At 36.5% G+C, this 17,353-nt stretch overlaps 1 protein-coding gene across 2 annotated transcripts in view; it reads left to right on the top strand.

Annotated features, from left to right (window-relative positions):
- TUSC3 (tumor suppressor candidate 3) overlaps nt 1-17,353 on the top strand; it is a 120,191-nt gene that overhangs the window by 90,521 nt on the left and 12,317 nt on the right. For both annotated transcript variants that reach the window (XM_040555864.1, XM_040555862.1), the window contains exon 7: nt 4,662-4,725. In XM_040555864.1, coding sequence (XP_040411798.1) covers nt 4,662-4,725 — 64 coding nt within the window. The remainder of the gene's footprint in view (nt 1-4,661; nt 4,726-17,353) is intronic.

Below are 17,353 nucleotides of genomic sequence, written 5' to 3' on the forward strand. Positions count from 1 at the left end.
ATGCCTTTAGCAATTAATATTTTTAAAAATATATAGCATCGATATATAATATCAAAAAATATATAACATCGATATTTAGCCAGAAATTCATATTCATCAGCCAGTTTTCAAAGTTCAGTCTCTGCTTTAGGTCTTCTAGGTAGGGTTTCATTTTCATTGTTTTAGGTTAGTTCAAATTTTTTTATTTGCATTTACAATAAACTGTATCCAGTCCATGTTTTTATCTATACTGAATGTCAGGTGGTGGCTAGTACTCTAGCTTTTGACACTGCCTCTCACAATATCCTTCTGGACAAAATGACCAGAAAACAGTTGGATAAAAGCATAATAAGATGAGTGAACAATTGGCTGATGGGTCAGGCGCAGAGGGTTCTTGTAAATGGGGTTACATCAGGCTGGTGGCCTGTCCCTAGTGGGGTTCCCCATGGCTCCATTTTAGGACCAGTCCTCTTCAATGTTTTCATAAACAATTTTGTTGAAGGAATTTAAGGTTTTTTGAGCAAGTTTGTGGACAATACCATATTGGGTGGATCTGTTGACTCTGGAGGTGTCGTCTCTGGAGCTGTTGAGTGTACATCACAGAATCATCTAGGTTGGAAGAGACCTCCAAGATCACCTAGTCCAACCTCTGACCTAACACACACAACTCCTCCACTAAACAATATCACTAAGCTCTACATCTAAACGTCTTTTTAAGACTTCCAGAGATGGTGACTCAACCACTTCCCTGGGCAGCCCATTCTAATGCCTAACAACCCTTTCGGTAATGATCTTCCTAACATCCAACCTAAACCATCCCTGGCGCAACTTTAGCCTATTCCCCCTTGCCTGTCACCAGGCACGTGGGAGAATAGACCAACCCCCACCTCGCTACAGCCTCCTTTAAGGTACCTGTAGAGTGCTATAAGGTCGCCCCTGAGCCTCCTCTTCTCCAGACTGAACAATCCCAGCTCCCTCAGCCACTCCTCATAAGACTTGTTCTCCAGACCCCTCACCAGCTTCATTGCCTTTCTCTGGACTCTCTCGAGCACCTCCTTGTCCTTCTTGTAGCGAGGGGCCCAAAACTGAACGCAGTACTCAAGGTGCGGCCTCACCAGAGCTGAGTAGAGGGGAACAATCACTTCCCCTAGCCCTGCTGGGCACACTGTTTCTTATGCAAGCCAGGATGCTGTTGGCCTTCTTGGCCGCCTGAGCGCACTGCTGGCTCATATTCAGCCGACTATCAACGAATACTCCCAGGTCCTTCTCTGCCAGGCAGCTTTCTAACCAATCGTCTCCCATTCTGTAGCGCTGCTTGGGGTTGCGCCCCAGGTGCAGGACCCGGCACTTGGCCTTGTTGAACTTCATACGGTTGGCCTCAGCCCATCAGTCCAGCCTATCCAGATCCTCCTGCAGAGCCTTCCTACCCTCGAGCAGATCGACACACGCACCTAACTTGGTGTCGTCTGCAAACTTACTGAGGGTGCACTCAATCCCCTCATCCAGATCATCGATAAAGATATTAAAGAGGACTGGCCCTAGTACTGAGCCCTGGGGGACTCCACTAGTGACCAGCCTCCAACTGGATTTAACTCCATTCACCGCGACTCTTTAGGCCTGGCTATCCTGCCAGTTTTTAACCCAATGAAGCGTACGCCAGTCCAAGCCAAGAGCAGCCAGTTTCTTGAGGAGAATGTTGTGGGAAACACTGTCAAAAGCCTTACTGAAGTCAAGGTAGACCACATCCACAGCCTTTCCCTCATCCACTAAGCACGTCACTTTGTCATAGAAGGAGATCAGGTTCGTCAAGCAGGACCTGCCCTTCATAAACCCATGCTGACTGGGCCTGATCGCCTGGTTGTCCTGCAAGTGCCACGTGATGACACTCAAGACAATCTGCTCCATGAGCTTCCCTGGCACTGAGGTCAAACTAACAGGCCTATAGTTCCCTGGGTCTACCTTCCAGCCTTTCTTGTAGATGGGCGTCACGTTTGCTAGCCGCCAGTCGACTGGGACCTCCCCTGATATCCAGGACTGCCGATAAATGATGGAAAGCGGCTTGGCCAGTTCTTCCACCAGTTCTCTCAGTACCCTCGGGTGGATCCCATCCGGCCCCATCGACTTGCGTACGTCCAAGTGCTGTAGCAGGTCGCCAACCATTTCCTCGTGGATAGTGAGGGCCACATCCTGCTCCCCATCCCCTTCCACCAGCTCAGGGTACTGGGTATCCAGAGAACAACTGGTCTTGCCGGTAAAGACTGAGGCAAAGAAGGCATTAAGCACCTCAGCCTTTTCCTCATCTTTTGTAACTAAGTTTCCCCCCGCATCCAGTAAAGGATGGAGATTCTCCTTAGTCCTCCTTTTTGTGCTGATGTATTTGTAAAAACACTTTTTGTTATCTTTAACAGCAGTAGTCAGATTGAGCTCCAGATGAGCTTTGGCCTTTCTAATTTTGTCCCTACACATCCTTACAACATCCTTATAATCTTTCTGAGCGGCCTGCCTTCTTTTCCAAAGATCATAAACCCCCGTTTTTTTCCTAAGCTCTAGCCACAACTCTCTGTTCAGCCAGGCCGGTCTTCTTCCATGCCGGCTTGTCTTTGGGCACGTGGGGACAGACCACTCCTGAGCCATGTGGAGAACATGTGGAGAAGACCAGTAGTGGTTATGTATAAATGCTTATAGGTACTTAATAACAGGATAGTGCTGTTAGACCCTGTTACACTTTTCAATTGAAAGGTCCATTTTTTATTTCAAGTCATCTTGTGGTCAGAAATACAGTACATATTTTAATCATTGTAAGCTTTATCATAACTTGGTGCTATGATAATAAGTAGAAATAGACGTTTACAGTTTGTTAGGCACATGTAAATCCAGATACTGCAAATGCGTATATATGCGTGTATAAATACTGCTTTAGCTGCATGAGAAATAATGACAGGGTCATTATTTGCAGCTATGTGGATACAACTGATTCAGAGTATGCTACAGAGAACTTTTTTGTACTACTATTTTTTAATAACCATGCTGGAGAAAATGAGGGGGAAAACAGCCCTAATTTAGACTATATTTTGATAGAACAATTAATTTGATTGGATAAATGTGAATATTTGTATTGACGGTGGGGTTGTTTTCTTCTATTTACAGTTTTATATGCTAATAATGCAAAGTGCTCATTTATACTACTTTGCACAGGGCAGCAAAGAAAGGCAATTAAGAAGTGGTCTGTTGAGAAGCATGTTAACTTGATCTTTAATTTTTCTTAATGTTAAATATTCTTATTTTCTTCCTTTGTTATATCAGTCTATTTTGCCTTAGTGAGATTTATAAGGGGCCCTGACAAAAAGTCCAGAAATACAGATTAACCTATTATCACAATCATACTGCAATGAGATAATCTTGTGATTTTTATCTTGTTAAAGAAAAAAGACATTTCATTTGGGAGATTGAATCTTTAGATATATGAAGTTCCTGCATACTTTAGTTTTGAATTAGTGATTTGAGTGAACACAGTATAACTCAATTTTGAAAACAGTAGATAACCAACCACTGAGTAAAAAATGTTTTATATCTTATGAACTACATGTTTAAACAGTGCATCAACCAGAATTTAACCCGTATGGATGAAGGCATTCTTTTGTATGCTGAAGCATCAGAGTATTTCAAATGTTTGATTTCAAAAGTTGTTCTGAATCTTGACATGAATTTTATTCAGGCAGAATCATTCAAAATAAAATGAATTAAAGCAAAAGGTATGAGGTAAAATAGACTAACAAAACCCTGAAGCCATGAGGGGTGCAAAATGTTTCCTTTTTCTTTACTTTAATGGGAGTGAGCGTTTTTCTGTCTATTTATTTGAGGTGAAAATTGTGTCTGTGCTTCAGAAGAATACATATAAGTAATACTTTGAGAACACAGATATATTTAATTTCCATGTAATAGCATGACAAGCTATAGTCAAGATTGTAATTGCTATAGTAGAGGAAGAGAGAGAAATTCCCTCATTTTTTGCATGTTTACATTCCTGTTTTTGCTTTCTGTTTTGATATCATAGCTAGTTAACAATAAAAACTAACAACTTCTGAATAATATGCTGTATGTTATTAAAAAATAATGTACAAAATATGTCCATTAACAATAATTATTTGGGGGGAAAAAACATTGACTAACTTAGGTTTCTATTTAGTATTGGCATCTGTGATTGTGTTTACTACAATTTCATATGAACAAAATATTTTTATTAAGTAAATTCACTCAGTCTAGAAATAAAAAAAAATGGACTTTTAAAGGCAACATTGCAAGATTCAGTTTTCATTTCTGTCAGAACTATGCTGAGGCACGGCCTTGATTTTGTCAACCTCCCTTCTCAAAAATCGTTATGTCCTGAGCAAATAAATGTATGTTCTTTACTCCACTTTAGCAGTGTGAAAGTAAGTACAGCATAATGCTCTCATATATAAAATATTACATCCTGTGTATATGTATGTATAACCCTAAATATGTTATTTTTTTAACACTCCTTTTTACCGTATATAGATGCGTTTGTTGTTTAGCCGTAGCTGCTGCTGTCTGTATTTTTCTGCAAAACAGGTTTTATTTGTGCTCACACACATCCAGTTGTGTGGAATTTTCAATGGAATTCTTTGTTTTAAACAGGTTTGCTTTTCATTTTTGTTTTACAGAGTTACATACATGGAAGCAGTCAGGCTCAGTTTGTTGCAGAATCTCATATTATTCTTCTGCTGAGTATCCTTCAAAATTGTGATAAATAGGAAAAAAAAGCTGTGCTATTAAATGAAATTGCTCTGACAGTGAACATCATTGAACTTCTGAGCAGGTATTGTATTTTGGCTTACTATGTGATTAAATAAATATTCAATGTTGTTTCTGCTGCCAAGGAAAGCTGGCATTGCTTTTTGCTTTTTGTGCCTTGTTATCACCTTTGTTACTGTTAATGTCTGGTTACTATTCTTAATGTTTTTCCTTTCAATATTATCATTGCAGTGGCAGAACAGAATTTTCTTCTCTTTTTCACTCTGTTTTGAAAGTTAAAAATGATGTGTTATTTTATTTGTTTTAACAGACAAGAGCTTACGAAATTGAAACTTACTGATCATGTATGAGGATTATTTGCCCTCCAGTAGTCTTCAGATTTTCTGTTTTTTCTTTTTAACTAATCTAAACAGTTTGCTTCTTGTTCTCATGATAATAATAACTCAGTCCCATTTGTTCTCACATTGCCTCCTGGCAGAAAGACTCAGAATCTTTCTTCTAATTTTTCATTCTTACTGACACAGGACAAATTAAGTTTTTGTTTGTTTGTTTGTTTTGGTGAATAAGTCTTAAGAACGTGTAAGAAGAACTCAAATAGTATCTGGTTTGTTTAAATCTTGCTTCTGATCAGCTTTGCTCAGTGAGTGAAAACTGTAGTCACCATTAACTGATATTAAAGTACAGTGTTTCCTTCACAAATACCTTCTTCTAAGGAGAACAAGAGGGAAAAAATAAAGTTTCCCAAGCTGTGTAGTAGCCAGATTTCAGAGTTTGACAATCGTAGCTACTCTCTTGTCCTCTTCCTGAGGATAAGTAGACTTATTTAGATCCTGCCCCTCCTTTGGCTTCCCCATCTACTTTCATCTTTGGCACTTACTATCCGAAGAGAAGACCATCATTTTGTCTTCTTGCTTCATTCTTTTCATCATTCCTTTGTGACATCGATATTGCTACCTTAAACCTTATTTGCTCCACAGATAGCCAAGGCAAATTTAATTTAAAAATTATGAACAGATTTTTCAGATTAAATGCAGTATTCCCTATTGTACTAGAGTAATACGTCCACTTCTGTACCCTCCCCACCCCCAGTACAGGATAGATACAGACTTCCTTGAGCAAGTCCAGTGAAAGGCCACAAAGATGATTAAGGGTTTGGAGCATCTCTCATTTGAGGAGAGGCTGGGACTGGGGAGGCTCAGGGGAGATGGAAGGAAATGAAGATTAGCCAGGCTTCCTTCTTAGAGGATAAGTAAGGGGCAATGGACCCAAATAGAAAAACAACTGGTTTCTTGGTCTGAAGATGAGAAAACACTTTTTACGGTGAGGGTGGTCAAACTCTGGAACAGGTTGCCCAGATGCCCAGAGGTGTTGGAGAGTTTCCATCTATGAAGACATTCAAAACCCAACTGGACATGGTTCTGGGCAACCTGCTCAAGCAGGTTCCTTCATCAGGTGTGTTGGACTAGATGATGTCAAGAGGTCCCTTCCAACCTCAACTGTTCTGCAATTCTGTAAATTCTCTAGGTTTTATATCATACTCAATTTAATATTGTGTAAAAATGAGATTGTATTCATTCAAGATTTGAAGATGCTTTTTATCATTCATATTTTCTAAATTTGCACTCCATTTCTTGGGAAGGGAGAGCTAAAGATAGATTTACCTGAAAATTACAAAGTCAAAGCTCTTTAGTTATTAATTTAATTGATACATTTTTAAACATAAACAGAGACAGCTATTATATTGTAGATGGAAATGTCTTATATAACATTATGCATATTATTATACGGGTTTTGTGCTTTCTATAGTATAGCCACAATTTATTTTGTAGTGCTTTTTGCTTTTCCCAAACTGACACAATTTAAAAAAATCTGTTATCTAAAAGAAATCATTTTGGCTGATAGAAAATGGGAATTTTTTTACAGCAAAAACTAGTTAAGATTAAAAATAAACAAAACTTTTGTTCATGACATATTTTGTTTGTCTGACTCAGACATGAAAGTGATATTTTTTGTTGGCAGAGACCATCTTTAAACTGGGAAGTTGGCTAACTATATTAAAGCAGCTGGCTGAAAGAATACTTTTAGTGAGATTGTTCATTGCCAATTGCAAAAAGAATTCTCTAAGGTTTCATTTCATAGCTCAACACTGTTGAGCTGGGATTTTGGACAGAAACATTTCACAAGTGACATGAAGTCTTGACAGATTTAACAGTTACGCATGAAGGAATTAATATTTATCCTTTCAATGCTGGTAGTAATTATGAGCTGCTTCATTGGTTCTTTATTTTTTGTTTATTCAGGAGATGTTGATAGAAAATATGGGAATTAGTTTAAAGTAATAACAATAATAAAAAGGTAAATAAATCAAGTATGCTAGATTTATAAACAGTCACACTTCACCCTTTAAGGTTTAGAAGATGCACAGAATTTTAATGTTAGACATTACCATGTACATGCTTCACTTGGTTGCTGCTTGTTACTTCATAGTAGTAGGGACAAGGTCATCGCTTCCTGATAGTTGTTGAAATGCAATGTTGTGTTTCTCTGTACAGTGAATTTTTAATATCTTTGGTGAGAAAATATGAATTTCCATTCCATTTCTATACTTGTTTTTAGTGATTCTGTGCTAGATGATTCCCATATCTGGGGGATAGCTAGATGATCCCCATCTGCTAGATGATTTCCATATAGAGATCTGCTGTTTTTGCCAAAGCTGTAACTACACAAGTAAGAAGATGCTGGGTAAGAAGGACTTGTAAAGATATCAGATATTCTGTTTCAATTATACTATAAAGCCAAATTAAGTTAACGTCTTATATTAGTAACATCTGTACAGTGTTTCTGAGTACATACTAGTTGTACGCCCCAAATTCTTATAAAATTTTAAACAAATAGTTTTAGTCCTAAAATACGGTAACTACATCTTAGTAGTAACACAATTGAAATAGTCACCATAGTAATACAGCACATAGAATACTATATCTGTAAAATGAAGACAAATGCAAAAAACACTTTGATTACTTCTGGAGATGATTTTTGTACTTAGTTTTATTTCTGTGGCATATTTTCTAACAAGCAAAATACTGGTATTGCACTTAGCAGCAGATGAAACTAGCTAAGTGTTTTATTTAATGTCTTTCTAATGACATTAAAAACTGATACTAAGCTCCTCAGAACAAGAAGGAGATGTTATTTCATTTCCAAATTCCAGGTTTTGATTCATTCTGAAGCTCTTTAGATATGGCTAATGGGGGCCATCTTACTGAGGGTGGAGTCCACAGTATCTTGCATCTTGGGTGAAGGTTCCTTTTAGAAACTGAAGAAAAAATAATAAAAATTGTATTTTGACATAGACCTTGCTGAACTTCTGACTGCAGGATAGCAAGTAAAATTTTTAATAGACCTTTTAAAAAGCAGTTAACTCTTTATGTAAGAGGTAGCCCCTTTAATTCGGATATTCCTTTTACTTTATGAAATTAGGATTTCTAGGTCTTTCAAAATCATTTACACGTGCTAATTCCAGACTGTGTTGCTTGATATCAAATGGTCATGGAGTATAAAAAACCATCTCTGGTCAAACCCCATTTCTACTTGTTCCTGGAGCATTTTAGTCAGAACAGTGTGGCTCCACTCTGTGGCAGAGATCTTATCTATCGAAACTGTAACATCAAAATCCACACATTTGGCTTGGCATCCCAATGTAATTTTCCCATTAGGAATGCAGTACAAGGTACCTGGTTGCCAATGCTCAAGCTGATCCAGAGCTAATAAACATTGCTGCACACACACTAATGCCTGTTCAGCCACTCAGATGGCACTCAGAAACAGGCTGTTATCTCAGGTATGGAGCAAATACATGGAGCTGACATCCAAAAGTGCCTGAGCTAATAAATCCTTGTGGGTGAGTACCTGGCAGAACAGTAAAAGAGCATGTTTGGATATGATTTGTGGCGCTTGTAATGTTATACACTTCTGCCACTGTGACTTTCAGGCTGTTACTACTCAGAAATCTTGAGGGCTTTATGCTATTCTGACAATACTGGTATTCAGCTTTGTTGTTGTTATTTGGCTTTTCTTTCCCTTGTCTTGGAGAGTTAATTTCAGTAAATAATCGTGGAAGTCACAAAAAATGCTGATTGAAAGGGACCTCTGAAGATCACATACCCCGAATTTCCTTTTAAAGCAGGATTGTCACCAACAATCTTGTCTTCCATATCCTTGTCTAGCCTCGGTATTGAAAAATGCTGAGGATGAAGATTGCGTAATCTCTCTGGGCAAATACAGAAGTGAATTTGTTCCTAGCATCCATTGTGAACCTCCCAATCGGCAGTTCATGGCTTTGTGTGTAGCAATCTTGTCTGTCATAATGTTTGTTGACTTCCATTTGGATTTTTTTCCAACTTTGTAGAATTAGTCGAGTCTTCAGCAGTATTTTCTTGCAAAAAGGAAAATATTGTCCAGACTGGTTCTACCCCAGTTATTTGATTTGGAATGAGTTTTGTTTAAGGTCTGGTGAGTTTCAGGAGTAGAATAATGAGATCCACTATGTTTTAGCTTTTTATTGCCTAGCAGAAAACAAAAGGCACGGTTTGCTTTTATTTATTCTAGTTTGCAGATCACCCCTAGTGTAGAGAATGGGTTAATGTTGATTTAAAGAGAAAGAGTAAAAGTGAATAAAAGTTAGGTATAAATTGAGTTTGAGGTTGCTCTTAATCTTTCATAAATATATGCTTGTTTCTCAAGTATGTTTTTATTTTTCTTTGAAATTGACTAAATTTGGTTTCCTTCTGAGGAGCAAGAGAAATGGGTTATCATTTGCAATCGAGGAAGTTTTGTGTAATATGACAGCATTTAGCTGATGATCACTGCTTCTTCAAGCAACTATGTGTAATTTACACACACAATAATTTGAGAGGTTACCTAGAGTTATATCAATATTGTGACTTTCCTAAGGAGTAAAAAAGTGATCAATAAGTCATAACAGTCTATACCTGCTGTAGAATAAACATGGCAGACTGTGCAAACAAAAATATTTAAAATAAGAGCATAGGGTAGATTTGTTTAAACAGAAATAGTTACATTGTTGTTGTGGTTGTTAAATGGATATGAAAGCAGTAACTTATGTGGAGCTACCAACATGCTAGACATTACACAGTCTATAATGCAAAGTTTTTGCTTCTGAAGAGTGTGAATATCTCTGAGGAACCTGGGACGGCATAATTTACATAAACGAATAACTTTATTCACATAAGTAATCCTGATAAGACAATGTATTTGTTGGCTAGATATCTAATTCGAACACATAAAAAGAGGATATATCTAAACACACCATGATTTAATACTAAGACTTAGCATCTTCTCAAGATATCATCACAGTTTACATCTTTGTGTGTAAGTGCGATGGTCACTGTTAAGCAGATCTTTAGAGAGGGAGAGTACAAAAACAAAATATCCAACCATAACCAGCAATTTATGGATTTCTGAGCCAGGCCTGACGTGCAGAATATTTTAGCTCCTAAACACTGATGAATGAATACATTCTTACATCTTATTAATCCTTTTTTGAACTAGTTATGGCACAGCATTCTGTAGCAATTAATTTTTGTAGTGTTAACTTCATGTAGCATCCTTTAGTTACTCCTTTAGATTGTTTGGTTGGTTTTTAGGCTATAGTTTGAACACAGTAAATCTATTGTGTGTATTTATTCCATCATAAGAAACAGTGTTTTGTCTGTTCATTTCCTTCCTTCCTTCCTTCCTTCCTTGCTTCCTTCCTTCCCTTTTTCATTCTATCCGGGTCTTTATAAAATTCATCATATAGGCTTCGTTTTCGTTTCTCCTTTCCAAATTGAAAAATCCTACTCCTTCCTTATGTAGAATATGTTCCAGGCTGCTGGTGTCTATTCTTTCAACCCTTTCTTGGCAGAAAAGGGGTCATAGATAATGAGTCAGCAATAAAAATCAGGTATTTATAGACAAATAGTGCTGGTAGAGATTATGACTGCAGAATTAAGAGCTGTCTTTTTAAGAAAGGAACAATATGAAGTAAACTGAGCAATCAGTGTTATTGTTGTTAAATATAGCTGAATACAGATAGGGTATGCTGAGTTTAGTAAACCAAACAATGGAATGTGCAGTTCTGGGCTGTAATTATGACTCTGTGTGAAGATACAACGAGAAAGGTACAGAAAGGTAGCAAGGTTGGAGAGTGTGTGTTGAAGGTAAAAGACTCCTTTAATTCTTTCATTTCACTAACCAGTACTTCTAATGAATGTCCATTTTCATCAAGTTTTTCTGTCACTCCCTTAGGAAATAAAATTGATTTGAATGTAATGAATATATATTTTTCTTTTTGCCAGGAAAGTAAATCTTTCTAATGCAGAGTTAAGTTTAAAAGTTGCAGTAAATATTTGCACTATCAAAAGAGTTTCAGTTTTCATTAAGCAAATTATTTGATTGCAAAGGAGATAAATCTAAAAGCACAATTATAGGAATTAGCAGTTACTTATAACCTGATAATCTTCCACATTATTACTGTTAAACATACTTAACTTTGATGCTGATAAAAACATATGCACCTAAGTGAAAATGGAAATCTCTCCACTTTGTTAATTTGAATTCCCAAGACAGAATTTAATGTGACAGCTGTGTAGGTGGATATAAGATGTTGATTGAAAACGAAAAAAAAAATTCCGATTGGTTATGAAGAAAAAGACAAATCTTTTCTATAGTTGTAAAATTACACCTATTATGAAAGACATTTCCTGTCCTACAGAGTGAATTTAATGAAGTGTATTAAGTGCCTCTTTGGTGTAAGGGAACTTAACTATAGAATAAATTTAAATGAAAGATGCCTTCCTGTGTGTCAATGCAAAATGTAGTCACTGAGTGTAAGAACCTGAAATTTTGAGTCAACGTCGGTAGAACAATGCTCATTTAGATCTGTGTTCTAAGACTATCAGTCATGCGTAATGGAATCAAATTATGTCTTCCAGAGATTATGTAAAAGTAAAAGAAGGTGCTAATGAAAGCAGTGATACAAGCTTTTTATTTGTTCGATCATAAGGATAAGGAAAAAAGGGAAGATCACCACAGTGGAAAAAGATGGAACTAATAGCACAAAATTACAGCATTTTTAAACGTTTTTATTAATTAACTGTGGAAATCAATGTCCAGCGCAGCAAAACATGGTGCATATTTTCTATAATCTACTTAATCTACTTGCATTTAGGCTCTAATACTGTCTCTCTGTTAACCTTGTAGGTGCTTCTGGCTCTTTTGGAGGCTACCTGATTCCTCTCAAATGTAACAATGCATAAGGAGATGCTAATTAGAAAAATTAGGAATACTGTGGTTGATGTTTCCTTCTATTATTTCATTCTCCCTCTGCTTTCATCTCAAAATAATTCATAATATGATCTCTTGAGAAAGACCCTAAAGTTTGTTAGATGTCAGTGTGATGCACAGGGACTTTAAATTTACAACTGGGTTTTTGTCAGTACAACATACGATATAATTCTATTTCATCAGCTAATTGAATGATAATTTGGTGAGTTACTCTCCGATATGATGTGTGTCCTGTGTATGAAATTGCTATCTCTGTAGTTTGGTAATTTTCAACCATTTTCAATATCTGTATCTCTAAAATTTTCCAGTGGAAGTACAAACCCCTGAGAAACAAATTTAGTTGTGGGCTGCTCTGACAGTTGCCTGATTTTCCTCATTTGCCTTTTGTAACTGTCTGACTACTAGTCCACAGACCAGAAGACATTCACTGACCACAGGCTAAAGTCAACAGAATTTTTCAGGATTTCTTTAGCTATCAGTTTAAATCTAATGGGTATTTTAATTGTTAAGAGACACATTTATTTGACTGAAAGATGCAGAAACATTGTCTGAAGTTAAGTTTTTTTGTACCTTTTGTATCCACAGACAGTTTTTAATAAATCAAATAGTCCTTGAGTACATTCATCTGAGGATAAACTGTATCTATTACGGTATCGTACAGGTCTTTAAAAGTGAAGGAAAGTACAATACCAGCCTAGAGTCATATTGGTGGTGATTTATGATATAGAAAAATAATCTGTGATATTCTTTAAAAAATCTATAGGTGCTTAGAGAGAGCAAGAAAGATGGTATGTGTGCATGCTAAAGGATTAGTTGTATACTAGCAAAGAGAAGAGGCAACGTACTAGACCAAGTATAGCATTTGTAAGTGCTTAAAAATAATGTAAAGCAAGGAAACTAAAATACTGCTATATATCTGCTTGTTCTGGTGTACACTTCTGTGATTCATATGCCTCTAGGACAGAAAATTTCTAGAGGCAATTTATAAAGCGTAAATAAGGTCAGAATAATATTTGTTTTGTACAATGGCAACTACACTACAAAAATTTGTAAGATGGACAGGACTAACCCTGAAATTCCATCAGATATAATTTACAGAACTGAAAAGGTCATAAATATTGAAAGTAAAATTAATCTCTCCAAAGTTTATTTTAAATGTGATCCTAAAAGGCAACACCAATATGAATAATTAGGATGCAAATCAGGCTGGAAAACCCTGAATGGAGGGATGAATGTTTGATTAGTGATTTAGTACAAGCCTAAGCAGGTATCTTTATGCTATTTTGTTGCAGTTGAATTAAAAAGCATTCCAGAATCTTTCTCTACTCCTAAAGCTTTTATAAAGTCTTTCCATTTTCTAATAAGTAAGAGCATCACTGGAGGTCAGGTTCCATCAGATTATCTGTGGATTAAAATGATAATCTTTGTGCAGTTCTCATGGATTGAAGCTGACATTAATTGAATGAATGATAAAGAAACTTTTTTCAACATAGGAGACTCTATATTAGTATCAAATTATTTCTCTGCTCTGTAAAATTGATGAAAAAGCACGAAAAAGAAGAATGGTGTATTTTGCTTTGTACTGATACGGTTGAAATGCAGACTTCTGGTATCTTTACAGTTATGAACTGCACGTTTCAATGAGTTGAGAGGAACTTGAGTGCCAAGACTAACTTGTAAAAGCTGTATACCTTCTAAAATTCTGAAAAGCCATTTGGTGTATCTGAGGCCAGAGCGTCTTGAGATGAGTAAGAAATGGAGCAAAGGGGGCAGGAGACTTGCAGGGATGAATAAGGAATTCCTGACAAAACTCATACATAAGTTGGAGGTATACAGGGGGTAGAAGCAGGGACCAAGTGGGGTGAATATGGGGATGTTGTCAGAGTGTGGAAAAATGTGACAAAGAAGGCCAAGAGACTGAGGAATGGAAGAAAGCAAATGTTACTCTAGTCTTCAAAATGTGCAAGAAGGGAGCTGCAGGCCAGTCAGCCTCACCTCAGTCCCTGGAAGGGGATTCCCTGGAGATATTCAAAAGCTTTCTGGACACAATCCAGATGTAACGTCCACTAGGGGACCCTGGTTGAGCAGAGAGTTTGGACTAGATGATCTCAGCCATTCTGTGTAATGTTCAGGGTTGTTGCTGTGATGATCAGTACATCTACGTTCAGGCAATTAAAAGTATTGAAGTATGTTCTGATCCTGTACAATTTATAAGTAAATTAAGCTCATATTCAAATCATTTTCAAATTATGCTCCGTTTTCTCAGCTTATGATTTAGGAGTCATCCTTCTTTGCTGAGATCAGACATACAGAGATTAGTATCTTAAACTTGCCTCCTTCCTCAGCCCTCAAGGCCTGTTGAACCATCCACTGGGATGGTTATGATCTAATTCAGAATTGATTATACATTGAAGAGGCAAAGTGGAATATTAGAATCGTTGTTCATGAACTGAAGCGACAATGTCATGAAAGAAAATGAGAAATGTTTAATTTCGGAACTGTACTTTTTGTCTTGATTATTATCTTCACACTAACATAAAAAAGTCAGATTCTCAAGGTAGAAAAGTGACTAATACCTTGTTTTCAAGAATTGCACATAGCTAAAGAATATCTCCTAAACAGAATGATTGGAATGTGTGTTATCTTGGGATTTCTCAAATGTAAGTTGAAAGTTAAATACACCTTGAAATGGTTCAGTTAAAGAATGTGTAATGTGGTCAATATTTCTGAAGTTACAACAGGTATTTTAGAGGTTTAAATATTAGCAGGAAAAAGTTAAGGCTGGTATTTCTCTAGGTAAGTGGGATATGTCCTTCTCATAAGGGGGCAGTAAAGAATTTTATCGTTTTACTTACTATTACTCAAAGAAAAAAAGGGGGGGGGGGATAAATCATAGATTTTCCTGTAGATCTTGATACTCCTTCACAAAAAATGTATGTGCTTTCCTTTTACCCACACACGATAAAGTGAATGAGAGGTTTTTAAAGTTCAAGGGATAACCTGTCCCTATTTTAGTTAACAATAAACTGAACACAAAGTTGAGTGGATGAACATTTTGTCCTCCTGTTGTTCTTGCTTATGAGTTATTAAGCAAGCTGCGTGATCTGCAGCTTTAATGTAATTGTTTCTTTATGTGAATAATGTTAATGTAGGTTTTGTTTTTCACTCTTGGAAGTAATCCAGCAGATTATGAATGAGACCACCAAACTTTTTCACAAAGGTAATGAGTTGTCTATCAATTAATTTTCTCTCCTTTTCCTCCTCACTCACAACAGATTAGGACTAAATTTATGAAGAAAAGATATAAATGATACATCACATTAATACATTTATGGATTACCAGATTTTCTTCCTTTTGGGCACTCTGGCTGGAATTAGTAGCAATTAAATTTTCAGTCAAAGCATGCTAATAAACAGCAGCCAGAATTTACTAGTAATCACTTTCATTTTGTAAGGTATCTATCATTCTGGAGTTTGTTGATGCAATGTTTATTTTTGTTTTTTAATACTTCCACTCAAGCATCTTGGTATTTACGGAGCTAAATATTATGCTCTGCTACTTCTGATCATTTTATAAATAATCTTATGAATTTTGGTGATCACTGTTTTTCATCATACTATTAAACTGATCTCCCTCATGTATCAAAATATTTGGAGCCTTTTGAAAAGAACTAACTGAATTGTGTATGTTGTCAATTTCTATGAAAAGTATGTACCAGCTGGGGAAAAAAGGGCAGCAGAATTTCAGTAGGTAAATCATTCCAAATTTAAAAATGAGAAGATATTTAACTGGATTTGCACACACACAAGCTTCCTACAAAAGGATACATTTATCAGAAAACATAAGCACCTGAACTTGAAACATTTGCTAGCCATGGTTTATCTGAGTGCCACATTTCCCTCATGTTTTCAGAATAATTGCATAATGCATAGTAACAGGGATAAAGAGAAACAGAAAATAAGTACATCTTTTAATGCCATCTTATTTTTTGTGCATAGAAAACTGTCCAAGTAACCAATACTGGAGAAATGTGTTATCCTAAAAGATTATCTCTGTAGCTAGGAGATTTTGCTCTGTAGCTAGGAGATGTTGCGTTATTTTGTGAAATATCAAAATAATGTAAAAAAACATGCAGTATTAGGAAACAGCAGCCCAACATAGTAAGTTAGGCTAAGAATTCTGTGGTAAAAAGCTAATGATTGCATTGAAATCAGAACTCAGTAAGACTGATTCTTTTGCTTCAACATCATGAAGTAAGTGACACTCACTGTTAGAGTGTGAAGTTATAAAGCTGGTGTCATTGACACTAACCAAGTGAGGCTAAAGTTAGAAAGCAACAACTGAAGCAAAAATAGTGACAGTGTGAGGGAAGTTGCAGGGGTAATGATGTGAGGCTCCAAAAGAGTTGGGACAAAAAATAAGCATAGTTCACTGTGCCAGTGCTCCGTCACCTGCACAGTAAAGAAGTGCTTCCAGATGTCGAGATGGAACCTCGTGTTCCAGATTTTGCACTGAAACAAACTGTTCATTAGCTGAAGCTTCAAACTCCTTGTGTATTTACCTACTAGTTTTATTCTTGTTTTTCTTCTACTTTTCATCTGCAATCTTCCCAGTAGTAATATGTCTATGTCTGATGCATTCTCATTATTTCCAGGTTATTGTTGCTTTCAGTTGTATCTTAAATGACTAAAGTACTTAGGTATACAATTCTACATATGTTAATGTCTGATTAATGAAACTAACATCTTCTAAGATTCACAATGAAGCATCCTGGTGCACAAGTCCCTTGAAATCACCAATTCCTTTAACACGGTCAATGGACCCTGTCTCTGGACAGCATTGTATTAGGAACAGAGTCAATAAATTTTAGACCTTTTCTTTCAAAACAGGCATTGAAAAAGGCGATAATAGTGATGCTGATGTCTCTCAACATAAATTTAACAAATTCCTATGTCTATTGATTCTGAGTTTCTGATGCTTTGAGGAAAAACAAACAAATTATAAATGGCCTTAAGACTGGGAATTGAAAGAGATTTTTCCCCAGTATTGTTGGGATTCAGTTACAGTCTTTTTTTGATTTTCTCTGCCTTTAAGAATTTTGCATTTTTTCTCTAGGTAAAGTAGGACAGCATCATCAGAAAGACAGGGAGTGAGTTTAGGAGGAATTAGATCCCCAGTTTTTCACTCCCCAGGCAATTCTAAGCAATGATTTTGTGCAGAACTTGAATATAACCATTCATTCCAAAGGGTCAC

This window comes from Cygnus olor, chromosome 4 (assembly GCF_009769625.2).
Source record: "Cygnus olor isolate bCygOlo1 chromosome 4, bCygOlo1.pri.v2, whole genome shotgun sequence".
Lineage (NCBI taxonomy): Eukaryota > Metazoa > Chordata > Aves > Anseriformes > Anatidae > Cygnus > Cygnus olor.